Raw genomic sequence first — 27,698 nt, 5'->3', positions numbered from 1 at the left:
TCAATAGTGAATTACATTACATACATGATATATATGACAAGTTCAAATTACGAATTCGATCCCCATAGAACGTTAACACCTTCGGTTTTGTTACTGAGAGACGTAAAAGTCCGACCCCTAGGATTCAGTGGCGAATCTTGAATAAAAAACTCAGCACGGGCCGCACTCTCAAAATCCAAATCAGTGGGGGCGAACTCTTAAAAGTCCAATATTTCACACTACAAAAAACAGATTTTTCGGATATTTTCGATAAAATAAACACTATGAACGAAAAATCAGTGAAGACTGAGACACCACCAAGCCATCATAAATCTCCGCACATGCTAGGATCTATATCTCAACTAAACGCAAACAAAATTTCATATTCATTTGATTAACAAATCAAAGAAAATCATTACGACACACCCAATTTTATCCTAATAAATACACTAGTCAACTTCAAATAAAATATAAATATAAATATATATTTATTGTTTTTGTCTCATAGGCCGTCCAGCTATCAGTTTAGTTGATCAACCAACAATAATTGACTTTTATTTCCCAGTTAAAATTCAGCAAAGCGAACATTTGCAGACGAAATCAGGTCGCTGACGGCAGCTCTAGTGGCTTTCCGAAATGATTTGTGGTTAAATCTATAATTTACTTTTTATTTAATAAAATATTTTATATCTATATTTCAAAAAATATATGAATAGTTATGCTATTTCATGAAAAGGTACACGTCATGTGATAATCTAGCTCACAACGTTAAAATACATTGTTTATGATTTAATAAGTTTTTTTTTTTTTTTTTTTTTTTTTTTTTTTTTTTTTGAAAAGCAGCAAATATTACTGAAGTAAAAAACATATAAGCAAGCAGTTCAATCTGGTTAGATACAATACAAGAAAAAGAAAAACAACATCCAAATTAATACAGGAACTACCATTTCATACTAAATTTCCATTGTTTCCATTAGCCACTGATCCACAGATACGATAGAGCCTTAATGTCACTAATAGAATATTTCATAGAATATACTTTGTATAAATTAGGAGATAATTGTGCAGCTAATATTGTAATTATCTATTCCCTAAAATAGGGAGATTGTATTGTGTATATATTATTGAGATCAATGAAAGAGAAGGCAAGCATTGAACCATATCACTCTTACATGGTATCAAGCCCCTAACCTAATCCCTTTTCTCTTCTTTCTGCCGTCACATTCCCACCCCCTATCCTATTTTTTTCTTTTTTTTTTCTCTGTTGAACATGTCTTCATCACATGTGCACCCTGCTGTTACTGTTACTAATATCAAGAATGCCATTCCACTTATACTTGATATGCAAACAGGTCATTACAACACCTGAGCCGAGTTATTTACCCTTAACTGTCGTGCACACGATGTTCATGATCCTCTCCTCCCATGTGAAACATCATCATCATCCGATTCTACCACCAACAAAGACAAAGAAGCCCCCAACCCACCTACACCGAATCATGGGAACGTATCGACGCCATTGTTCTACAATGGATTTACGGTACCATCTGGAACGACCTACTACACACCGTTATGAAACCCAAAACATCGGCCTACGATGCTTGGTGCACCATTAGAAACCTTTTTCTTGACAACCAAGCCTCTCGTACCATACACGTACAAAATAAATTCGCCAATACCCGTCTTGAACAGTTCACCGACATGTCCTCATATTGCTAGGCCATGAAACTAATTTTTGACCAACTCACTAGCCTCGGCTCCAACACCACCGAGAACCAATTGGTCCTACAAATCCTAGCCGGCTTGAACGATCAATACGAAAGTACTTCCCTTATTCTCCAACAAACCCAACCGCTACCCGGCTTCTACAACACCCGGTCCCGTCTTTGTCAGGTTGAAGACCATAAAAACACACAAGCCAAACTTTCTGCCCAAGCCACCGGCACTGCCTTAACGCAACTACCGATGACCCAAACCGACCACCTCCACAAAACCGATACTCCTCTGACACTCGCTCACGTAACCGTGGACATGGTCGCGGACGTGGTCGGGGTCGGCAGAATTATAACCGTGGCCAAGGACAGACAAACTACAACCAAAACTAACCCTACGGCCCACACTATTCTTGGCCCACTCCACCTCAACACCCATGGACTCCCTGGCCCAACTACCCACCCTGCCCATACCCATCCAGCCCATCCCGATCAGCGCCAGCCCAGCACAACGACTCAGGCCCAAGCATGTTGGGCCCGCGTCCCTCCTCTAACAACTCGGCCCAATCCTATGCAGCCTCCTACTCACCAACCGACATTGCTCAAGCCCTCTACAACTTGGCTATTCATCAGAATGACCAGTCATGGACCATGGATACAGGTGCTTCAGGTACAATGTTTCCTCAACTTGATAAGTTTCCCTCTATTTTTAAATCTGGCATTATTCGAAATATTATTGTTGGAAATGGCAATACTATTCCGGTACTCGGACAGGGAGATATCACTCTCCCACCTCCTTTCCCTCCATTTAAACTTAAAAACGTCCTGTTTGCCCCAAACCTTGTTAAAAATCTTATCTCAGTTCGTCGTTTTACAACTGATAACCAATTATCTATTGAATTTGACCCATATGGTTTTACTGTGAAGGACCTTCGGACCAAGAAACCTATCCTACAGTGCAATAGCTCGGGGGACCTCTACACGCTCAGCCCATCCAACATCACTAACCTTCAGTCTGCGTCCACTTTTGCAGCGATATCTCAAGACACTTGGCATCAAAGGCTAAGCCACCCTGGCCCAGCCATTTTACAAAGTTTAAAAACTTCTGAATTTATTAAGTGTGGTTCTTTGCATAATAAAGTTTGTTCATCGTGTATTTTTGGCAAACATATTCGGCTTCTTTTTGCTAAATCAATTACAAGTACTACTATGCCATTTGATCTTGTTCACAGTGATGTCTGGACTTCTCCAATTATTAGCAATGGCGGCCATCGCTATTACGTATTATTTTTGGATGATTATACCAATTTTTTTTTGTGGACCTACTCCATTTCTCACAAATCTGATGTCTTTTCCATGTTTACAAAATTTACAACCTTTATCCACACGTAATTTGGTCGTAAAATTAAACAATTACAATGCGATAACGGCCGTGAATATGCTAATCACCAATTCCACCAGTTTTGTGACCAAAATGGCATGCATTTTTTATTTTCGTGTCCACACACCTCCTCACAAAACGGAAAAGCCGAAAGAAAAATACGTACCATAAATAATCTCATGCGCACCATCCTTGCCCACTCATTGATGCCAAATACTTATTGTGTCACACCCCAACCAATGGCGGAAACATCGGGATGAGACGAAGTGTGAAGATTGCTCGAGACATCATAACACTATTTGTGACAATAATTTAATAATCCAAATTTCATTTCCCAAACTTCAAGTAGTCATCAATACAAGATCCCAAATAACAACAAGTTTAATCAAAATAACAAACTAACATAACCAAAATTCGATACAACATATTAAACCTAACGTCTAAAGTGTGTATCTAGGCATCGTGCTACCTCTTTCATTTCATCATCATCAACCTGTAACATGTTTAAAATACAATTCAATGCAAAAGCAAAGGCGAGTATACAAGTTTGGTACATACATAACATAAGATAAAAGTGTGAACAATCCCTCATAGCAAGCATGCGATTCAAGATAAACATTAAATATGGCATGTGTCTAACATATCAAACCAAGAAAACGCAACTTGCTCATGACATAACCAAAGTTTCAGTAGAGGCGGGTCGTTAATCCTATAGCGCTACATATGTCAAGGTTTGGCTCGTACGAAGTTAATGATAAGTTCAACACATAAGAATCACCCAAATTTAAAGTATCAAGCCATCACATATACAAGCATGTTATAGGAATGTTCATGTGTTTAGACAAAAGTTCATGTGTAAGTTTCAATAGGTAAACATGTTACACCCCAAAAGTGATAAAAGTAAAAAGGGGGAATACGAGTATACTCACAAAGTTTGCATATGTTTTCCGATTATCCAATTGTTGACGAGTAGAGATTTAGAGTCCGAATGTATAAGGGTTAAAGTTCAAGTATGTTTAGAGTCGAGATTCGGTGTTTAAAACAACGTAAAAATAAGATATGAGAATAACATGGAAAATAATCATTTAGTACATATGATGCTTGTTCTTGACACTAGGAAACTCGAAGGAGTTTAGATGTTTTCATGGAACAAGGTTCCATTAGAATCGTGACAAGTTATCATAGTCTAGGATGATGTAATCTAGTACCCCGACATATGAACACTAGTTCATCATCAAAGATTCGATTATTCGAATAATATATTTAGGTTATATAATATATGTCCAATAGTTCAAGCATGAGGTAGAAGATTAAAATCTTCATTTTGGTACCTCTAAATGTCATAGAAGTCATGTAGGAGGTAGGAAGATCAAGTCTTCCATTTAGGCACCTCTATGTGTTCACCACTACACTTGATGTAAAAAAAACAACCAAGGAGGGTCATGAACATACAATAAAGAATAAGAAATATACACACTAACTAAGAGAAATCATCAAATCATGTGAGGATTGTATGTTTGGACAACCCAAGTTGTTCCATAATCACTCATGTATCAAAGACAAAGTTTGACATGACTTGTGGGTTAAAAACCCTAAACAAAACACCAAGTTTATGAGGTTTAATCCTCTGATTTTAAATGTCTCAACCTTGTTTTTAAGCTTAACCAACCATGGGATAAGTTGTAAGCATTAGGACATAGGTATGAGATGTGTTGGACACAAGTTGCATAGGTTTAAACAAGTTTTTGATGAACATAAAAACAAACAGAAAGTTTATGGACTATTTCGGGGCATTTCCAGGTCTGATTTCTCCAAGGAGAAGTCTAGGAATCGAACCCCATGATTATACAAGCAAGTAGGAAAAAGAATCGAGTGAATCGGATAAGAATTGAGTGAGTTATGCTCATTTTCGTGAAGGGGTGTCAATCTACTCGAACCCTTGCTTTCAGCTACGGTTTGGTGGATGTTTTGTGAGTTTTTAGGGTTGCAAAAGTGGTAGGGAGGCTGGTTATAAGTGGTATTTATAGGGGGAAGGATTAGGGTTTCAATGGGTTGGGCTTTGGAAGTGTTTAGAAGGGGTTACACCTTGAAACTAGCCCACAAAACCCAACTATATGGGCTGAATTTTGCTGAATTGGGGCTGCCATATTTCTTTATTTTTTTTATTTTTTTAAAACATTATAATGAGTAATTTTGTTAGTTAAGTTGTGTAATAATGTGCAACAATGTTTCCCCTAACTTGTAACAAGGTGAAATATGAAATAAAACATGATTTAACTAGGTAAAAAGTGTAATGTACAAGTTTTATTTACGAAGCAAGTTCCGTATTTTACAACGATTACAATGAAAGAATGGTTATAAGAACACAAGATTTCCAAAGTTAGAATTTCACGTAAGGTTTCTAAATGTAGGAAGTTTGAAAACGCAGGGCGTTACAGTCTCCCCTCCTTTAGGAAATTTCGTCCCGAAATTTATTCAAGAGGAAGGCTTGAAAGAGTTTTTGGCATAAAGGTGATCATTAAGAATTGAAACTTGGGAAGTTTGAAAGTTTTGAAAAGTACCAAATTTTGGAGAACATCAAGGTAGATTTGCAAGGGGAAGTTTTTAAGGATAGTATAAAAAAAATCATACTTTCGTAAAACCTGTTTATTGAGAGGAACGAAAAGGTTTGTTACTTTAAATAAAGCAATAGAGAGATACTAAGTATAGTTACACAAGAATCAAGAATAGGGAGGCTATTTTATAGGTAATGAGGTAAGTTAGGACTCAAATGTTTAAACAAGCTGGATTGCGAACGAGTTTTGTATAAAATAATACGAGTATAGAATGAACGAATGGCTCTTAAAGAGTACAAGTATGTGAATAGCATAAGTGTTGGATAGATGAACGTAGTGTGTTAAGGATGAAGTCTCGTCGTGAATAATCGGATATAATGCGTTTGTGAGTTGCGTGAAGTTGTATTAGGTCCAAAAGGTCTGCAACACACTGAATTTCTCATGGCACGTTTTACGAAAGTTTGGTAACATGGTGAAAACACTTATATATAGGAAGTACCAGCGGCGTATCCACCATGTTTTAACCACATTACGTCCGTTTCGTTACTCGGGGTCATGTTACGTTCCGTGTCTTACCATACACAGTAGTACACTCTATGGTTCTCATACGCCTATCACTATAATCCCGTGTGCACCCGCGATTATACTGATCGTCGCATGATCCACATAGCTTGTACTAGTTATGTATGAATCAAGGTATACATGAATTTGAAAATAAGAATGTGTACGTAGAAGAATGTCGTATGTAAGCATGTTTATGTTTAAGCATGTATGGGACCCACGTAAGCGAATCCCTCGGATTACGCTCGCGTATAGGTACGAATGTACGAATCATGAGTAAGGATGAAAGTATGAGCATAAGTTTAAGTATGAATACGCATGAATGTATGAGCATAAACATAAAACGTGTAAGTAGTATGTGTACAAGTAGAAGCGTAAAACGTATAAGTAGTATGTGTATGAGTACAAGCATAAAACGTATGAACATAGGTGTAGGTATGAAAAATAAATATTGCGTATATGGTGTACGTTGAGACATTGCGGAGAAAAAAAAGGTTAAGTATGTAGATACGAACGATATAAATGATGTTATTGCGAGATATCGTCTAAAATGTGTATGATGATGTGCATGTATAGTTGTTTAAACAAAACGTTGAGTTTGTCGAATCGAAATTAGATTGAGCTTGGTTTGAAAGGTAGAATATAGTTTGTATATGTAAAGGAACATAAAGTACTCATTGGTCATGCTTAACGTATTTTGTAATGATTGAAATGCTACTTTTGTTAAAAAAAAGGAGTTCACGTATGTTGAAAATTGTCGGTCCCCATGAAGTCTTCTAGCCCACGTGTTTTGAAATTTGGATGACGAGTTAAGCGTTGTAGAGAAGGTTTTTTTTTTTTTTTTTTTTTAAATAACGGGTTTGTTTCATTTGCATCAAAACATGAAATTTTGAACTTTGAAAGTTCTTGTGAAAACGTCGACCCTTAGAAAAGAAATTTAGTAAAAGAACTTAGTGATTGTTTAAAAATAATTTTAACAAAGGATTTATTGATGTTGGAAAGAGTATTTGGTAAAACGATCATATAACATCTATGAGGCCTTATAAGTAATTGAGAAAGGTTAGTTTGATTTCGATTAAGAGTGGAAGTCTCTAGTATGATGATATAATGTGAACGTGTTTCAGTTAATAAGTCAGATGTGAAGTTCATGGGCAAGAGATTCATTAGACCGATTAAATTGATAGGTAGCATTTCGTAAGCTTTGGAAATTCGTGTAGTAAAATGGTAAAGACATGATTAAGAATCTCGTGTATATGATTTGAGTGAAAATGGATGGTAGAATAAGAAGTACGTTTGATAAACAATGTATTTTGAAATCGGTATAAGTAGGTATTTTGAATAATGATAAATGATTTAGGTATAAAACATGATCGGGTTTGCATAATAAAATATTTTGAAAGAGAAGTTTTGGGTAACGGTCACCTAAGTAAGGGAATCACCCCTAACTCGTTGGTGAGGTCGTTTTAAGGGAAGAGGGGTGGAGTCAATCGTCAAGGTAAGGAAGTCATTCCAATCTCGATGATACCTCTCCACTAGTTGTTACAAGGAATATGAATTTAAATTATATGAAAATCATGCATATATAAATGTATCGAAAAGGTTCGATATGTTGTGCGTGTGAAAAGAGAAATCAAAGGTAAACTCGAGGTTGAAAGATTGCATCGTATAAAATGAACAATAGAAACACATGTTTGACCAAAGTTTGGAGTGTTCCAAATGGAACTTTGACTAACCAAAGTGGTCGAAAAGTCTTTTGAATTTGAGGAGCATGCTTTCGCCTAATAGGTAAAATACTCTCGCCGACAAGTCGGTTAACGGTATTTACCCTTCCGGTTACTACATGTCCCAAATCAATCGAAATTTCGAGACTTGGCGGGATTTATGAAAAAATCAAGGAGTGGAACTAGTCGACAAGGTGCGGGTTTCACCCCTATCTTGACGATTTCGTATCCTAAGTGTGGTTGGTACTCGTCGGGTCAAAATTTAAATTTCGACATGTTGACGAGGGTCCACTAGAATTTGAAATTTGAGATTTGCCATTTAGATGTGGATTTCACTCCTAGCTCAATGGCGATATCTCGTGTAAAAAGAAGAATAGATAGATTGAGAGTCGTTCACTAAATTGTGGGTTTCACGCCTATTTTGGTGAATTCGTCTCATTTGTACAATATGAGTGTTGTCGGATTTAGAATAATCGAGTAAAATGCATGAGGGAAGTGTGTGTTGAAGGAAATACACAAGCAAGTATAAACACATAAGAAAGCATATCAAGAATGGTACTTAAATAATGAAATGATAAAACAAGTGTTAACACATAATAGAACAAGCTTTAATGCGTACGAATAACATGTCAAATATTACACATGAGTAACATACATGTTTAAAAGAGCATAAATAAGTAACAAATAAGGTATCATGTAGTAGTCCAAGCAAAGCATACGAATAAGGCTCTAAAACTATAGACTAGGTGAAAGCATTCCTACTTTTCCTAATTCCCTATAGTTATGGCTCTGATACCAATCTGTCACACCCCAACCAATGGCGGAAACATCGGGATGAGACGAAGTGTGAAGATTGCTCGAGACATCATAACACTATTTGTGACAATAATTTAATAATCCAAGTTTCATTTCCCAAACTTCAAGTAGTCATCAATACAAGATCCCAAATAACAACAAGTTTAATCAAAATAACAAACTAACATAACCAAAATTCGATACAACATATTAAACCTAACGTCTAAAGTGTGTATCTAGGCATCGTGCTACCTCTTTCATTTCATCATCATCAACCTGTAACATGTTTAAAATACAATTCAATGCAAAAGCAAAGGCGAGTATACAAGTTTGGTACATACATAGCATAAGATAAAAGTGTGAACAATCCCTCATAGCAAGCATGCGATTCAAGATAAACATTAAATATGGCATGTGTCTAACATATCAAACCAAGAAAACGCAACTTGCTCATGACATAACCAAAGTTTCAGTAGAGGCGGGTCGTTAATCCTATAGCGCTACATATGTCAAGGTTTGGCTCGTACGAAGTTAATGATAAGTTCAACACATAAGAATCACCCAAATTTAAAGTATCAAGCCATCACATATACAAGCATGTTATAGGAATGTTCATGTGTTTAGACAAAAGTTCATGTGTAAGTTTCAATAGGTAAACATGTTACACCCCAAAAGTGATAAAAGTAAAAAGGGGGAATACGAGTATACTCACAAAGTTTGCATATGTTTTCCGATTATCCAATTGTTGACGAGTAGAGATTTAGAGTCCGAATGTATAAGGGTTAAAGTTCAAGTATGTTTAGAGTCGAGATTCGGTGTTTAAAACAACGTAAAAATAAGATATGAGAATAACATGGAAAATAATCATTTAGTACATATGATGCTTGTTCTTGACACTAGGAAACTCGAAGGAGTTTAGATGTTTTCATGGAACAAGGTTCCATTAGAATCGTGACAAGTTATCATAGTCTAGGATGATGTAATCTAGTACCCCGACATATGAACACTAGTTCATCATCAAAGATTCGATTATTCGAATAATATATTTAGGTTATATAATATATGTCCAATAGTTCAAGCATGAGGTAGAAGATTAAAATCTTCATTTTGGTACCTCTAAATGTCATAGAAGTCATGTAGGAGGTAGGAAGATCAAGTCTTCCATTTAGGCACCTCTATGTGTTCACCACTACACTTGATGTAAAAAAAACAACCAAGGAGGGTCATGAACATACAATAAAGAATAAGAAATATACACACTAACTAAGAGAAATCATCAAATCATGTGAGGATTGTATGTTTGGACAACCCAAGTTGTTCCATAATCACTCATGTATCAAAGACAAAGTTTGACATGACTTGTGGGTTAAAAACCCTAAACAAAACACCAAGTTTATGAGGTTTAATCCTCTGATTTTAAATGTCTCAACCTTGTTTTTAAGCTTAACCAACCATGGGATAAGTTGTAAGCATTAGGACATAGGTATGAGATGTGTTGGACACAAGTTGCATAGGTTTAAACAAGTTTTTGATGAACATAAAAACAAACAGAAAGTTTATGGACTATTTCGGGGCATTTCCAGGTCTGATTTCTCCAAGTAGAAGTCTAGGAATCGAACCCCATGATTATACAAGCAAGTAGGAAAAAGAATCGAGTGAATCGGATAAGAATTGAGTGAGTTATGCTCATTTTCGTGAAGGGGTGTCAATCTACTCGAACCCTTGCTTTCAGCTACGGTTTGGTGGATGTTTTGTGAGTTTTTAGGGTTGCAAAAGTGGTAGGGAGGCTGGTTATAAGTGGTATTTATAGGGGGAAGGATTAGGGTTTCAATGGGTTGGGCTTTGGAAGTGTTTAGAAGGGGTTACACCTTGAAACTAGCCCACAAAACCCAACTATATGGGCTGAATTTTGCTGAATTGGGGCTGCCATATTTCTTTATTTTTTTATTTTTTTAAAACATTATAATGAGTAATTTTGTTAGTTAAGTTGTGTAATAATGTGCAACAATGTTTCCCCTAACTTGTAACAAGGTGAAATATGAAATAAAACATGATTTAACTAGGTAAAAAGTGTAATGTACAAGTTTTATTTACGAAGCAAGTTCCGTATTTTACAACGATTACAATGAAAGAATGGTTATAAGAACACAAGATTTCCAAAGTTAGAATTTCACGTAAGGTTTCTAAATGTAGGAAGTTTGAAAAGGCAGGGCGTTACATATTGGCATCACGCTCTTGAAACCGCAACCTACCTAATAAAGATTATACCCAGAAAAAGTCACCAATTTCAAACCCCAACCCAACAACTTTACCATTGTCTACCTTCCTATGACCACCTCCGAGTATTCGGATGCCTCAGCTACCCACTCATCCCACACACAACTATCCATAAACTTGAATTTCGATCCACACCGTGTGTTTTCCTAGGATATCCAACTAATCACCGAGGATACAAATGCCTAGATCTTCAAACTAAAAAGATCATCATCAACCGACATTTCTTGTTTGATGAAACAATTTTTCCATTCGCCAACAAAACAAAACACGCCCCTAATGATTACTCCTTTCTTGATGACTCCATCCATCCATACCATCGAATCACATCCATGACCCCCCCACACCATCGAAACCCCAACTCCCACCAGTCCACATTCGGCCCAACATACTACCCAACAACAACCGACCCACCTTCCTTCCCCATTACCTACCCCAGCCCACCAAATCGACCAACCCATTCCCGCCCCTCCTTCCCAATCCCAATCCTAAACCAGCCCGACCACCCCAACCAGCCCAACCACACCACCCGACAACAGCCCTGGCCCAATACCCCAACCTCCACCGCCTCCCCCCACGCGTACTATACGCACCCGAGCTATGTCAGGCATAACCAAACCCAAGCAAATTTTTAACACCTCCACCGTCTCCCCCATACCTAAAAATCCTAAAGATGCCCTGTCCAATCCGGATTGGTACACTGCCATGACTAACGAGTTTAATGCCTTAATTAGAAACAAGACTTGGAAACTTGTCCCGAGACAACCTCATATGCATGTTATACGTAGTATGTGGCTCTTTCGTCACAAATATAGGTCAGATGGCAGCTTGGAACGTTACAAGGCTCGGTTGGTTTGTGATGGTCGTAATCAGGAAATCGGAGTTGACTGCGGGGAAACATTTAGTCCGGTGGTCAAACCGGCCACCATTCGGACCGTTCTATCTCTTGCTTATCACAATCATGGCCCATCCATCAGTTGGACGTGACAAACGCCTTTCTTCATGGGAACCTCACTGAAACAGTATACATGTACCAACTAATGGGTTTTCGCCACAAGGATTTCCCTGACCATGTTTGCCTCCTCCAAAAATCACTATATGGTCTGAAACAGGCACCACGTGCATGGTACCAGTGTTTTACAGATTTTGTCCTCTCTATTGGGTTTCTCCAGAGTCGATGTGATAATTCTCTCTTTACATACCACCATGGGGGTGATAGTGCATACTTACTTATTTATGTCGATGACATCATCCTCACCACTTCTTTAGACAAGCTTCGGTTACAACTCATATCCAGCCTTGCAGCTGAATTTGCAATGAAAGATCTTGGGCCTCTAAGTTGTTTTTTGGGAATTAGTGTCTCTCGCACTGGCAACTCCATGTTCTTATCCCAACATTCCTATGCTCTAGACATTATCAATCGCGCAGGTATGACATCCTGTAATCCTTGTGCAACACCAGTCGACACAAAACCGAAGCTCAGTAGAACGTCTGGTGTCGCCTTTGATAACCCAACTCTATACCGCAGCTTAGCAGGTGCTCTTTAGTACCTTACCTTTACCAGACTAGATATTACATATGCGGTTCAGCAAATATGTATACATATGCATGCCCCAACAGTTGATCATTGGACTGCCCTTAAACGTATTATAAGATACATTCAAGGCACTTCCACCTTCGTCCTTACTCTCTCCCCAGGCGTGCCCACTCTTCGAGCAAACACCGACGCTGATTGGGCTGGATGCCCGGATACTTGTCGTTCTACGTCTGGATACTGTGTTTACATGGGACAAAACCTGATATCTTGGTCCTCCAAACGGCAATCCACCATCTCCAGGTCCAGTGCTGAAGCTGAGTATCGCGCTGTTGCCAATGTTGTTGCTGAGATATGCTGGATTCGAAATCTGTTTCTTGAACTGCGACACCCTATCAAAACGGCCACTTTAGTCTATTGTGATAATATTAGTGCCATTTATCTTTCGGGCAACCCCGTTCAGCATTAGAGGACCAAACATATAGAGTTGGACATTCACTTTGTTTGGGTACATGTCCAACGTGGTACCATTCGCATTCTTCATACGCCTACACGGTTTCAAATTGCAGACATCTTCACTAAAGGCTTACCCCGGGTTCTCTTTGATGACTTTCGCTCTAGTCTCAACATTCGGCCGCCTCTTGCTTCGACTGCGGGGGTGTAATAGAATATTTCATAGAATATACTTTGTATAAATTAGGAGATAATTGTGCAGCTAATATTGTAATTATCTATTCCCTAAAATAGGGAGATTGTATTGTGTATATATTATTGAGATCAATGAAAGAGAAGGCAAGCATTGAACCATATCACTCTTACAGTCCCCAATTATCTTAAAAACCTGATCCACCTTGTTGCTGAAAATTGGCTTGTTCTGAGATATTCAAAGAGACCAACATACAACTGCCAAAATCACATACACTGCCGTCTTTTTGTTCTCAGCCACTTGCAAATTCTTAACGAACTAGAGTAATTCTATGATACTCGGGAGGCACCTTGGAAACGTGATCTTTATCCATGTTGAAACTGCAAGCCAAACCTGCTGAGCGAAGTCGCACGTGATGAGTAGATAATCCGTCGTTCCTAAACCTCCATGACACATGACACAATCATCCAATGACAGTTGCACCCTTCCCCTAATCAACTCCTCTCTTGTGGGTATTCTATCTAAAGCAGCCCTCCATAAGAAGCAATTTATTTTTTTCGGAACCCAGTTCACCCACATCAGTGCTTTAGTTTCTGGAATGACAGGAATACTATCCAATTCGTTTCTGAGATCGCAAACCTGAAACTGTTGCAGCGAAATCTTGGATCTCCACATCCAGACTTCCGCCTCTTGTTCGATCTTTTGGTTAGCCAGCAGCATTAAGCAATCCTCCTATTCAGCAGTAGCAGAGGCATTGGACAGCCCACCGCTACTACCCCAAGTCCACGAGATGTTCCCTGCACTTACATAATATTTATGTTCTAATGTACATAATTTATTATGCTCCAAAGTGAACAAAGTCGGATACGCCTCTTTTAAGGCTATGTGTCACACCCCAACCGATGGCGGAAACATTGGGGCGCGGCACTGAGCGAAACAGATTGTCCAGAAGTTTCCATAACAACTATATATTTACCAGATATTTAAAGCAACATGTCCCATACCATGTCATAAATGATAATACAATTATTATAGAAAGATCTAGTCAACTTGTTCTGTTCTGACAACTCAGATTTTTATTTCAGACAATTGTTTATTGGTTTCTAGACCCTCCCTAGCCTCTATTTCATTACCGCGCAAGTAAGCATCCTAGCAACTTAAGTACCTGTCACATACGTTAAAGTAAAAGTCAATACACATAGTGTAAAGGTGAGCATACAAGTTTGATAATAGCATATAGAGTTCGAAAGTGTTACGCATAACCAGCACGTACACAGAGTGAAATGAGGCATGTTAGTTATCGACATAAACCTATCGATACCAATGACTGCGGGTTGACTGCCCAAGGCAGTTCGCGATACATACTCACCACTGTGAGCCATGTAGGTAATTGTCCTTAACAACCCCCGAGTGAACGGGTGCTGAGTCCAAACTAATAGTACTATTGTTGCTAAGGCAGGTAGACAGCATTCCATGTGTAAACATAACAAACAAGCATTCATTAAGTCACGTATACATGCGATAGCGGTTAGCGTTTAAAGTATTGTGTAGTGTGATTGATGTGATTTTGTATAAGTAACGTATGTAACACCCAAAAGTGCGTAAAGCAAAAAGGGATCGAGTATACTCACAGCGATTGATGGATTGAAGGGAGCGCTAGAGAGTAGGGTTAGCCTGAACAGTTCGATAGCATAACGATAAGTGATGCGCAAAACGATGCAAGTACAAGTGAGTCGGACAGTAGTTCGATCGGATGGTAATCCGATTAGACAGCCAGTCGTGCGAGTGGTAGTCCGTTCGGACGGTCGTCCGGTCGGATAGCCGTTCGAGTGGATTGTTTCTTCCTTTGGGAAAGATGTGTTTGTGTATGTTGGCTTGACTTTTGAAGTTTTTGTTGTAGTATTTTGAAAACATAAGAGTATCTCTTCCTTTCAGGTCGATCGATCGGTCGGTCGTTCGATCGGACGACAACCTGATTGGTTGGACACTATAGCGAGAACAAGTGCACAGCAGGTTGTCACTCGATCGGAAGGTGGTTCGATCGGGTGGCATCTCTAGTGCATTGAATATATTGAAAATTGTTTAAGTGTTTGAAGTTTCGAAACACCACATAGTCGGAGGGTCGGTCGATCGAGTGGTAAGTCGATCAGACGGCAATCCGTTCGATGTCCCCAAAACTCTTGAGTATTGATTTGATAATTAACATGGGACCACGGTGCAAGTCGATCGGATTGGCCAGTCGTTCGGATTGGCTGTTCAATCGGACAGCTGTCCGATCAGACGGCACCCCGTCCTGATCGTCCTGTTCGTCTTACACTTGGTTGTTTTGATTGTTTGTCGTTTTATCGAGACGTTTTGATAATGTATTAAGCAACAGAAACTTTGTCAATACTTGGTACCCCTGATCGGACAGGAATCACCCAAATCCGGTCAGTTAACGGTTCGAGATGGTGTTCCATGTTTAACCGAAATTGGTATTCTCGTGGATAGAATCCAGATCTTGAACCAACACAACCACAAGAATGAGTAGTAAGTCGGCACAAGCTCCGATTCTATCGGTCTCGAATGCGTTGAGTGTAAAAGAGTTGAAAGAAGGTTGGAAAACCATCTTTCAATCCTTTTCATTGTGGATATGTTTAGATCTATGAAAGATCTTTGTTAGTTTATGTGGAAATCGGTTAGATCTAAGTTATTCTTGGTGGATTGAGGCCAAATCATGAAGTTCTTCAAGAACACATGATGACGTCATCCTAGAACACCTTGAATCTTGATGATTTCACGGTTAAAAGTTAAGATTCAAAAGATAGAAAGGTGTAGGAGTGCGTGTAGATTAAGGAAGTACAAGATTTAGGACGAGATCTTACTAGGATTGCGAGAAATCGGAGAAAAAGCAAGGTTAGAGCGCTGGTCGGACGTCAGTTGCCAAAAGTGGAAAGTATGATGGTGACATGGGGTATTTATAGGGTTACCCAAAGTGTAAAGGAGTGGAGAGGGGCTGGTCGATCGGTTAGGCAGTCCGATCGGACAGCTGGTCGATCAATCGAGCGGCTGGTCGATCGGCCGGTCTTCCTGGTAGATCGACCTTCCGGTTCGTATGTTCGGCGCGACGAATCTTGTCGTTTCGATTGCGATTGAGAGCGTTTTGATGCGTTAGAGTTTCCTAGTCAAATTACTTTTAATCCCAACTACTATATCAACATACAATCATCCTTATTTCGTATTCGTTTACGTTTGCGATTCGATTGAGATTGAGTTCGATTGCGTTTCGATTGATTACCACACATAACATAAATTAAACATGCACAAGTAACACATAAGGCACACGCACACGTATAACAATAACCAAAATGCGTAATTCGAGTTGCGAGTGCGATTGCGATAGCGATAAAGCGATAATATATGCGATAAATAGCGATTACCATGCGATTATTAATAGATACTCCACATAATACAACTAAAGCGAAAATAACATAGACTAATCTACGAGTCAAAGAAGTCAAAACAGGGATTGAGCAAGGAGAGACAGATCGTAGTTAGCAATCTTTTCTTCCTTTGACTTCAATCTTGACTTTGACTTTGACTTCGAAGCATGAGGTGTTACACTATGTTTCCAACCCATTTATCGAGCCAGAATTTTGTCTTGTCACCCCGTCCTAGTCTCACCTTCAATCTGCTAGATATGTCTATCCGTTGGTTCATCAAAGCCCTGCCCATATTGACAATATTCTTCCAAATCCCCCCCCCCCCCCAATAGAGCTCTTTAGGGGTATAGATAAGTGATGCCTTGATCCCTGGTGGATGGCCGAGATTACCCGAGCCCATAAGAATGAGGGTCCGTTTTTAAAACTTACGCTCCATTTTACCATTAATGCTTTGTTTGTTGATGATAAGCTCCATATGCCCAATCCTCCTTGATCTATGGGTGCGACACCTTGTACCATGGCGCCCAACATATTTTATTGTTTTCAACACAACCGCCCCAAAGGAATTTCCTCTAATCTTTTCCAAACATTTTACCACTTCCACTAGAGCATTGAAAATGGAAAAATAGTATGTTGGTAGGTTGCCAAGAACCACTTTTATTAAAGATACCCTACCCCCAAAAGATAAAGTCCGGGCTTTCCATAAGGAGAACTTGCCTTCAAAACGTTCAACTATGGGTCTCCAATTTTTTACAAGGCCCATGTTTGCGCCCACCGAAAGGCCGAGATATGTAAATGGGAAAGATCCTATTTGTAATCATGAATTGAAGCCAAACGGGAAATCTCGCCATTTACAACCCTGACCCCATACAATTGACTTTTCTTGAAGTTTATATTTAAACTAGATGATAAATGAAAGCATCTAAGGATGTGTGCTAGATTGTGAAAGTTCGATAACGACCATTCACCCAAAAAGAGTACATCATCTGCATAGAGTAGGTGTGACAAAGTCGGTCTCGACTTGGGTGTGTTTATACCTTTAAAGATGCCCGCCGCTTTTGCACTTTTCGTTACCACATGAAGGGCTTCCATGGAAAAGGTTGTCAAACTAGGAACGTATGCTTTTGGAAAAGGTTGTGAACGCACCTTAGGGTGCGTGTTATATCTAAATGGGTTTTGTCTCAGAGACACAAACTGGCACATCATGCAAATACTCACTAAGACATTCCCTAATAATTGTAGCACATCATAAGTAACCACTACTAGAATAAAGTTGTTTCACGTGTGATTGAGCTCTATCAAATCGTTAAATATCTAACCCGATGGTAAGGTTATTACTATGATGCAACAACAACTCTAGGTTCGTTTAATCCCACATATACCCCAGATATGTAATAAGCCTTAAGAACAACTTAGTTCTCGAGCGATTAAATATATATATATATATATATATATTTAAATATATTCATAAAATCGTGTTAACGTGTATGTAGGTGTGTGTTTGTATTAGAATAGCAAATGTTATAAGACCAGGTAATATATTAATACGGTTTTCCAAATAATTATTATATATACTAACAATTAATTTAAGTAAAGGGGACTTGTATATACATATATATATATATATATATATATATATATATATATATATATATATATATATATATATATATATATATATATATATAGTGGATGGTTCAAACGAGAAGAATTATTTTTTAAGAAGAAAAAATAAGAAGTTTCAACCAATAAGAATGCTTCATTTTACTTTATTTAATATTTGCATTTAGTTTTAATATAAGGGTATATTGGTAAACTTACATAAATCATTAATTTGTATTCTTCCCCTTTAATAACTAACTAAATTAAATTTGTAACTCCTTTGCAGAATCTATACTTTTTCCAAATTAAAAAAAAAACAACTTAATTTAAAGTGTAAAATAAATTACTAGTTGTGTAGGATAAATTACGAGTTGTGTAGGATATATTTCGAGGTGTGCAGGATAAATTTCGACTGTGTAGGATCAAACTCTATAATATGTAGGAAAATTTTGATATGTGTAGGTATTGTAGATTATATGTAGGATAATTAATGATTACTTGACTAATTAATTAAAGAGAGAAAAATTAATAATATGAGTTATAAATGAAATAGTATTTTACTAATATGCCCTTTCTTGTTTTCTTCTCACATTAAATTTCTTCTCAAATGAACATTCCCCTATATATATATATATATATATATATATATATATATATATATAGGGTCAGGATCTAGAGAAAATGGTGGAAAGTGTGAGAACGGTGAGAACGCTTATGAATCGGCCGATCAAAACAATCTATGGACTAGATTGGCGCGTTGGCGTTTTCATAAATAACAACAATTTTATTACGTGGTGTGCTTCATTAAGGGCAAAATAGTCTTTTAACTTCTCCACACAAAACGCCATCTCATGAAATAAAACGCCAAACAAATAGCACACACCATTCTAACTAAAAACGCCATTAGATATAAAATGCCAAACTTAATTATAATAAAATCCTGCCTAAAAAACTGCCAAAAAAAATCCTATATATACAACATCTCTGACCTCAATTAAAAACACATACAAAACCCCAAACGCCATATTTAATATATACCATTCGTCTTAGAAACGCCAAAAAACTCAAACATCAAATATCTTCTAACCCAAAACGTTTATTTGAAATTCAATTTGGTTGTCTGTAAGGTTTCACTCGATGTAATGGACAAAAATCCTTAAGTGAGGATATTGTCCATCTCATTGAGTAAAAATCTTATTGACTTTATCCTCAACTTCCATCCAATTTATAACGCCAAAACATACAAAAACATTATTGAGGTTTGTTGTCAATAAAGTTTAGCTGTATGGGGTGGACAACATTGTCAGTTATCTTTCTTAACCGAGGATTAACAATGTTGTCCATCTCATACAGCAAAACATTATTGATGTTAGCATGATCAAATTTTGAGGTTTAAGGTGCTTTCATTTAGTGGCGTTCTTTTTACCGGTAAAACGCCAAAATTAAAAAAATAAAACATCGTTCATTGGAAAATTCAAGATTGTTGGCTGAAAGGTGTAAACTCAATAACATTTTGCTGCATGAGATGGACAAATCTTCAAGAAAAAGATGCTAGTGTCAGACTTTGTGTTTCCAAACGGCGACAAAAAACTACTTGAAAAACAAACAAATAAAATGAATCATACGAAAGTCGAACCAGCCTAAGATGATTCAAAAAAGAAGAAAGAGACTGGTGACAGTGAAGATTTGGAAGATCAGTTGTTCATATATTCTTTTTTTTTAATTTTCTTTTTCAGATGATTGTTATATAATAATAACGCCATATATAATATAAAAGCCAGACAGCCAAATGCTCGTTAAAACGCTATCATGCCGTAAAACGCCCCAAAAACTCCCAAACTATAATAAAATTACTTTGGAAAAGTATTATAACCCCCCCCCCCCAAAAAAAAACACCAAATTTGAAAATGTAACTAGAAACAGTAACTACAAAACAGTAAAAATGAAGAGACGGAAAATTTATTATATTAGAATCTAAAACGCCAAACTTGAAAAACGGGACGTGTTACAGACTTCAAAGATAAAAGCATATGAAAAACAATAATTAAAAACAGTAACTGAAACGACGAATAGTTTATTATAATAATGCACCGCCTAACCTATGCCGCCAAAAGAAATCCTATAAAATAATAACTCTCAGCAACTTCCATTTAATCAAACCAAAAAAACAAATGCCAAATACTACTAAATACCACTCACTATAAAACGCCAAAAAATTAAAAAAAATCAAAGATGGCTAATATGCTTTCTTGGATATTTAGTATTGTTCTTCGTGAAGTTTCACTGAATGGATTGTTAGCTGAGGGGAGTAACTCAGTAAGATTTTGCTGCATGAGATGGACAAATCTTCAAGAAAAAGATACTGATGACAATCGAATGTCATTTTGTGTTCTTTGTTCTTGAATAAGGCTTGGATGAGGAGAAGAGATCAATGATACTGAAGAGTGGGATGATTATAAAGATGAAGATCAAGATGAAGAAAAAGCGAAAAACCCACCCACACGTCATAGATCTATGTCCCCAAACATCCACAAAAAGCCACTTCAACAGACGAGCAGGCAAAATAATCAAACCGATGGGTTTGTTAAGTTTTACATAAAACGCCATATATTTGGTGATAGTTCTTGTACTATTAAAGAAGAGAGAGACTAATGACAGTGAAGATTGTGAAGAGAGATCCGATTAGGATTTTTAATTTATTTTCTTCGCTTCTATTTTTTTCCCTGTGGTTGTAATATAATTTTACAATTGAAAAACGCCAAGATACCACAAACGCCAAAATATATATAAAAATAATAGAACAATGGGCCATCTTGTTTAAAATGCCTTGAAAAAACACCATTCAGATAGATTTCCTGACCTCCCTGGGGTTCCAATGGCATACGATTTGAAAAACGCCATAAATGCCAAAATGTTAATACAATGAAACCATTAAACGCCATTAATTATTGAGTTTGGTTAACGCCAAAAATCTTAAACCCCAAAAATAAAACAATATTGTGAAAAACGGAACTGGAAAAGCAGAAGATAAAGGGACAAAAAAGCCCCTCCGCCCTTTTCTATGCCGCATGACACGTGCTGGGCCAGGATGCGTTCTCACCGTTCTCACACTTTTGAGCGTTTTCTCCTGATCCCGTTTCTATGTATATATATATTAAACTTATGACACACGTAGTCAAATAATAGGTCAAGGACGCACTTGCGTATCATTTATAGTCGTTAAAATAAATGTCATTATATATTAATTTTAGTTTATTTTATTCGGATAATACGGAAATGTCCCAAATAATATTATTTATTATCATGCTATAATTACATTTCGAATCTCGTTTAACCGTTCGAAATAAATATAGATCATTATATTTAAAACTTGTTTCGTGATTCGCAAGCGTCATTCGGAATAAACATATACCTTATAATTTTTATAAAATTATTTGAGTCCCGATATGTTTCTGTTTATTATAAAATACATCCGTTATATTATATAGATTCTCATGAAAATCGGGCAGAGTTTCCTCTGTTTATAGAACAAAACCCGACAACTTAAGTTGTCGATCATTTTCCCAACATCAGAAGTCCAAGCCAGTATCATGTATTTATAATTATACATATGTTCACATAAAGACACGTACAAGTCTGATTACAACTGAATATCTCGCTTATAATTCCCTATAATATTTTTATACAATTCTACTAATCGGGTCGGACTCACTAGAGCTCATTTCTCACACATTACACAAATGTTAACATTAATAAATATTAGGTCATACTAGAAGAGTGTGCGTTATACCTAACCGAATGTAATGCCTGTGTCCCTGAACTTTTAGCTATTGTCAACTTTAGTCCCTAAACTATGTGATTCTTGATACTTTGATACCTGTGAATCTTAATGCTATGATACTAGATTCTTGATACTTGAATCTTGATTCTTGATACTTACAACTATGAGACTTGATACTTAATTCTAGATGCTTGATTCTTAACACTATGAAACTATAATTCTTGATACTTGATTCTTGAGGCTGGATTCTTGATAACTTGACACTTGGAAGCTAGATTATTGATTCTTGATACTTTGGTGCTTGACTCTTGAGACTCGTGAAACTTGAGACTTGGTTGAACGAGAGACTGGACACTTGTCACTGGCGGAAACTATGAAACTTGGAAACTTTTGTGTTAATGATATATTCTAGTTAGGTGATACTATTACACAATAATACGCAACGCAACGCTTAATCTAACTCGCAAAATGAACCACAGACGGGAAAGCGGAAAGGATGGGATTGACTGAATGGCAATCCAATCGGATAACCATCCGATCGGAGGGCCACTCGATCGAACTGCCATCCGATCCGCTGCACACCGCCTTAATCTCCACTCTTACACTATAAATAGGACCTGTAACATCATTCTTCATTGATGTGATAGCCTCTTTCGACCAGACGCACGCTCTCCCACTTTTCTTCCATTTCCCGGTGATTTAGGTATGTTTTACACTAGATTCTTGTACATCTTTGATCTACACACTATTCTCTACACGAATCTTCTTTGAAATCACACTTTTCACCATGAAATCTCTGAGATTTGAGCTCTTGAGGGTGACGTCATCATGGCGGTTTGTACAAACTGCTGTGTGATGTCATTCTAGTTAAGATCTAGCTCAGATCTAAGGAATTTCAGGTGTTTTACACAGAAATCTTTACTAAATCAGGACTTTTCAGCTAAAACTCATGCTCTTCCTTCATCTTTTCTTGAAACCTTACTTAAAACGGTGGAATCTGGATCCAAACGGGCTGTAGACTTGATGATTAGTCTAGAGTCTGCTTGGAAATGGATTATCGACGAAGAAGAAGACCGGATTACAGATTCCGAGATGAATACTGTCAGGAACAGACGCCTGATCGGACGGGGTGATTCCCATCTGATCAGATGGGCTGAACATTGATGTGTTTACCAATGTCTCAATGCGTACCATGCCGTCACCGTTAAACTGGAAACATAGAAACTTTGCAAGGTTTGTGAAATGGGACAAGGCTGTCTCAGTCGAATGGCAATCTGATCGAATGGCCATCCGATCGAGGTGGCATGTGTCTTTCAAACCTTCTATACTTAAATTATTTTGGATCTGAAACTTTGAACTTGAACACTTGGTTAAACATTTTGGAATCTCAACACTTGGATCGACTGACCATTCGATCGAATGGCCATCCAATTGGATGGCAGTCCGTCCCAACACCCATATGTCATCCGACCGGATGACCATCTGACCGAATAGCCATCCGATCAGGTGACTGATCCGACACTTGTGTGTTTCTCGTTATTCTATCCGACGCTTATCTATTGTAATCTAATCAGGCTAAACCTAAAGAGCCCCCTTTGATCTAATAATAGTTAAACTGTTAAGCAATCACTGTGAGTATACTCGATCCCCTTTTATTTTAGACTTTGGGATGCAACATGTATTCCATGAAACTTGAAACTTGACACTTTTGGAATCTAAACTCTATCCTATGTATATGTGAAACTTGTGATTCTTGATTCTTGATTCTTTATGCTATGTGAATGTTTAATCCCTGTGTGTAGTTCTGCCTTAACAATAGTAGCGCTATAGGAAGATGCACCGCCCCATTATTCTCGGGGGTATTGTTAGGAGGATTCTAGTTTTCCTTGAGTCATGGGAAAACACCAAAGCATCGGGACACTTGGGCTATCACTTGGACTGCGAACACTAGCATGGCTGAAACTATTTTTATCATTTACATGAAGGATATGAGTCTTTTAAACTATTATGCTATATACTCAAACTTGTATACTCGCCAGTACGTTTTGTACTGACTTATTTTAATACATATTGCAGGCTAATAGGATGCTATGGAAACAAGTGAATCAAGCTAGGAATGATGCTTAGAAACTCGCCTAGTTTAAATATATCAAACTTGAAACTATTTTGGTGATATGTATTGATACTATTGTTATGCTTATGCTTGATGTTTGATTCTAGAAGATTTTATTATGAAATGGATTTAATCTATATCGAAATATCTAGTGTTATGGAATCTCATGGACAAATCTGAACGCTTTGTGCCGCGCCCCGATGTTTCCGCCATCGGTTGGGGTGTGACAGATTGGTATCAGAGCCATAACTATAGGGAATTAGGATAAGTAGGAATGCTTGCCCTAGTCTATAGTTCTAGGAATCTTGACTCTTATATGTTGTTTAAGACTTATGCATTCTACTGTATCTGCTTCATAGCAGCACTTTTTCCAGCTAAACTAGCATGCCTTTCCTAAGGCTGATACAATATACACTTGATACTTTGAAAACACTGTTAGTAAGTGGTTGTACTTTTGCATGAGGTTTGCCCTCAAGTCAGGAGTGACATCCGAACCTTGATGAGAAATCTCCTTATTATACTCTAGTAGGTCTTATCTATTGATAAGTACTGACGCTATTAGGGTGCGATGTTGTCAAGTTAGAAGTGAAACTCAGACCGTGATAACTAGCCCCATTCTTTGATTTTCATGTCTCGCCAAAGTCTCGAAATTTCCAATCAATTAGGAACGTGAAATGACTAAAAGGACGAATATCGTAGGCCTAACATCGATGACGTATTTGTCTAAGTAAGTCAGGACACGTTACCTTAATTCGAAAGGGGTTCGAATCACTTTGGTTAGTCACCGTTCCTCTACCTGGAACAATCCTATGTTTTTTGAGCCTATCTTTTATGTTGTCTCGATTTTTATGTGTGGTTTCAAAATGTGATTCCTCGTTTATTTTGAGACTTCTTACACAAATCGCACATATATCCGCAATCTAAAACTCTAATCATAATCTCTCAGGATCAAACTAAATTTATGAAGCTTTATTCGTAATGTTAATCTATGTGGGAATCTTGATCGACTACGATACTATGTGAAACTATCTGATGAATCTATATGATATTGTGGTTGCGCAACACTAAACATAACATGGCATAGAAATACGAGGGAGAAGTGACGTGTCTGAAACATGGTGGATACGCCGCTAGTACTTCCTATATATAAGTGTTTCCGGCATGTTACTAACTTTCGTACCACGTGCCATGTGAAACTTAGTGTTTTGCAGACTGGTGATGTGAATGTTGAACTCTAAGCTATGGGAAACTACTTGTGTAATCTATGTGTAATCTAAGAGTATTCTAGTGTGGATGTGTGGTTTTGAGTAACAAAATACGAAACGTAGCCTAGCGCCGAAGACGAGGCGGACGTGGCATGTCCGAAACATGGTGGATACGCCGCTGGTACTTCCTATATATAAGTGTTTCTGGCATGTTACCAAACCTTCGTACCACACGCTAAGTGAAGTTCGTAGTTTTGCAGGCTCAGGTTGAAGTTGTTGAAACTATTTGGTTAATCTATGTGAAAGTCTTGTGAGAATGATTGAAGTTAATGTTTGGCGAAACATGACACCGATGACGAGACGGACGCCGCATGATGGAAGCATGGTGGATTCGCCGCTGGTACTTCCTATATATAAGTGCTTCCGTCATGTTGCGTAACTTTCATAGCACGTGCCATGTAAGATTTCTTGTTTTGTGTATTGTGATGAGATTGTTAACGCTAATCTATGTGAATCTATTGGGATAATCTATGTGAATCTATTGGGCTAATCTATGTGAATCTATTGGGATTAATCTACGTGCGTATGAGGATGATGATGAGTGTATTGATTGGCAATTGCGACACTTAACATGACACCGAGTACGAGGCGGAAGCGATGTGCCCGAAGCGTGGTGGATATGCCGCTGGTACTTCCTATATATAAGCGTTTCTGACACGTTGCCAAACTTCGTACAACGTGCCATGCGAAGGTCGTGGGTTTGCGGTGTTGAATCTATTGGAATCTATGAATCTTGTTGGAAACTTGAATCTTTAATCAATGTGAGACTTGTTGAATCTTGAGTCTTTGATCTATCATGTGTGAATCTATACTGTGAGACTTTGTGATTTAGACTTATACGATTCTCTTGTTGGATCTTTAGATGTCTTCTCGTAAGCTATCCGACACTCTCAAGAGATCCAGGGAAAAGTCTCAAAAAAAGATGATATCCTTCATGGCTGACCAGATTGCTCGCGTCGTGCCAAAGATCATCTCTGAGATCCAAGGATCAAACACTCCTCCATCCTCTGCTGATTCTAAGACAGAGAAGGTGAAGCCTACTAAGTTTAGCTACAAACACTTCGTCTCTTGCAACCCTAAGCCTTTCACGGGCAGTGATGGGGTGACTGCTATGCTAGAATGGTTCGACAGCATCGAATTTACCTTCATTAACAGCAAGTGCCCATAACATCTAAAGACTAGGAGTGCAACGGGAATGTTTCAAGGCAGAGCTCTAGAGTGGTGGTCGAATGAGAGAAACATCTGCTCTAACGAAGAAGCCTATGCTCTTCCATGGTCCGGGGTGCGAGAATTAATGATGCTTGAATTCTGCCCTCCCCATGAACAACTGAAGCTCGAAGAAGAGTTTTGGCACTTAAAGCAGATTGGTGATGATAATCTGGCTTATACTACTTGTTTCAAGCAGCTCAGCTTAATCGTTCCTCACTTGGTTTCCACTCCTAAGCGCATGATAACCAAGTACATCAATGGTCTACCTCCTACTATTGAGGAAGTCTACCGTCTTGCAGCCAGTCTCAACAACAACCGCGTTCGTGATAAGCAGTTTGCTAACCCTGCTCCTTCTAAGTCTGCACATCAAGTTACCCAGCAGCCAAGTGGCAGCAAGAATAAGAGGAGAAAGTCATAGGGTTTGGGATGCAATGCTATTGTTCCTACTATAAACCCTGCTCCTGTTGCTGCTACTGTTCCAAACACTTCTACTCCCGAAGTCAAGAGACAGTACCCTGGGCCTCACCCAAAGTGTGTAACATGTAATTTTCACCATCCTGCTGATTCTGCATGTTGTTTGTGCACCAGCTGCAATCGCTATCGTCACACGACTCCTTATTGCCGTCAAGCTAATCCAGCCCAACCAGCTCAGCAAGCCCCAGCTCAGGCAACTTTACTAGCTCTTCCAGCTCCTCAGCAGAATCCTAAGCCAGTCAATGCTGTTCGTGCATGCTACAAGTGTGGAGATACTACTCACCTCCGTAATCAATGTCCTCAGCTGAACCAGGACCAGCAGCCAGCCGCTCGTGGACGAGCGTTCATTCTTAATGCTAATCAGGCTCGTAACGATAATGACGTCGTTAATGGTACGTTTCTCGTTAATAATCTTTACGCTTCGATACTATTTGATACTGGTGCTGACAGAAGCTTTGTGTCCGTAGAATTTGAATCTTTGTTAAACCGTGCACGCTCTAAGTTATCTAAGTCGTTTTCGGTGGAGATTGCCGATGGTAAATCGATTCTAGTTGATTCTATTCTCAGTGGTTGTTCCTTGACTCTTAACGACCACGTGTTTGCTATTGATCTAATACCCATGCAATTGGTTAGTTTTGACGTCATAATCGGTATGGATTGGTTGCGTAAGAATC

General features: G+C 38.1%; 1 protein-coding gene across 1 annotated transcript; it reads left to right on the top strand.

Annotated features, from left to right (window-relative positions):
- The first annotated feature begins 1,182 nt into the window (after window positions 1–1,182).
- LOC118488323 lies at window positions 1,183–26,968 on the top strand. The gene is made up of 4 exons (XM_035985705.1): window positions 1,183–2,361; window positions 2,619–2,972; window positions 26,204–26,371; window positions 26,519–26,968. Exons 1-4 carry the CDS (start codon window positions 1,702–1,704, stop codon window positions 26,966–26,968), a joined length of 1,632 nt encoding a protein of 543 aa, XP_035841598.1. The 5' UTR covers window positions 1,183–1,701.
- Window positions 26,969–27,698: the final 730 nt, after the last annotated feature.

Source organism: Helianthus annuus, chromosome 16 (genome assembly GCF_002127325.2).
Source record: "Helianthus annuus cultivar XRQ/B chromosome 16, HanXRQr2.0-SUNRISE, whole genome shotgun sequence".
NCBI classification, from domain to species: domain Eukaryota; kingdom Viridiplantae; phylum Streptophyta; class Magnoliopsida; order Asterales; family Asteraceae; genus Helianthus; species Helianthus annuus.
The sequence above is the reverse complement of the archived record's forward strand: the minus strand, read 5'-3'. Positions and strand labels throughout refer to the sequence as shown.

What these genes read in the sequence shown, in the direction of transcription:
- LOC118488323 (XM_035985705.1), top strand. Translation starts at nt 1,702, where the DNA reads ATGAAACTAATTTTTGACCAACTCACTAGCCTCGGCTCCAACACCACC. An exon ending in ATGGCGGCCATCGCTATTAC is followed by an intron (nt 2,973 to 26,203) that starts GTATTATTTTTG and finishes TTGGATCTTTAG; the next exon opens with ATGTCTTCTCGTAAGCTATC. An exon ending in CTGATTCTAAGACAGAGAAG is followed by an intron (nt 26,372 to 26,518) that starts GTGAAGCCTACT and finishes TAACATCTAAAG; the next exon opens with ACTAGGAGTGCAACGGGAAT.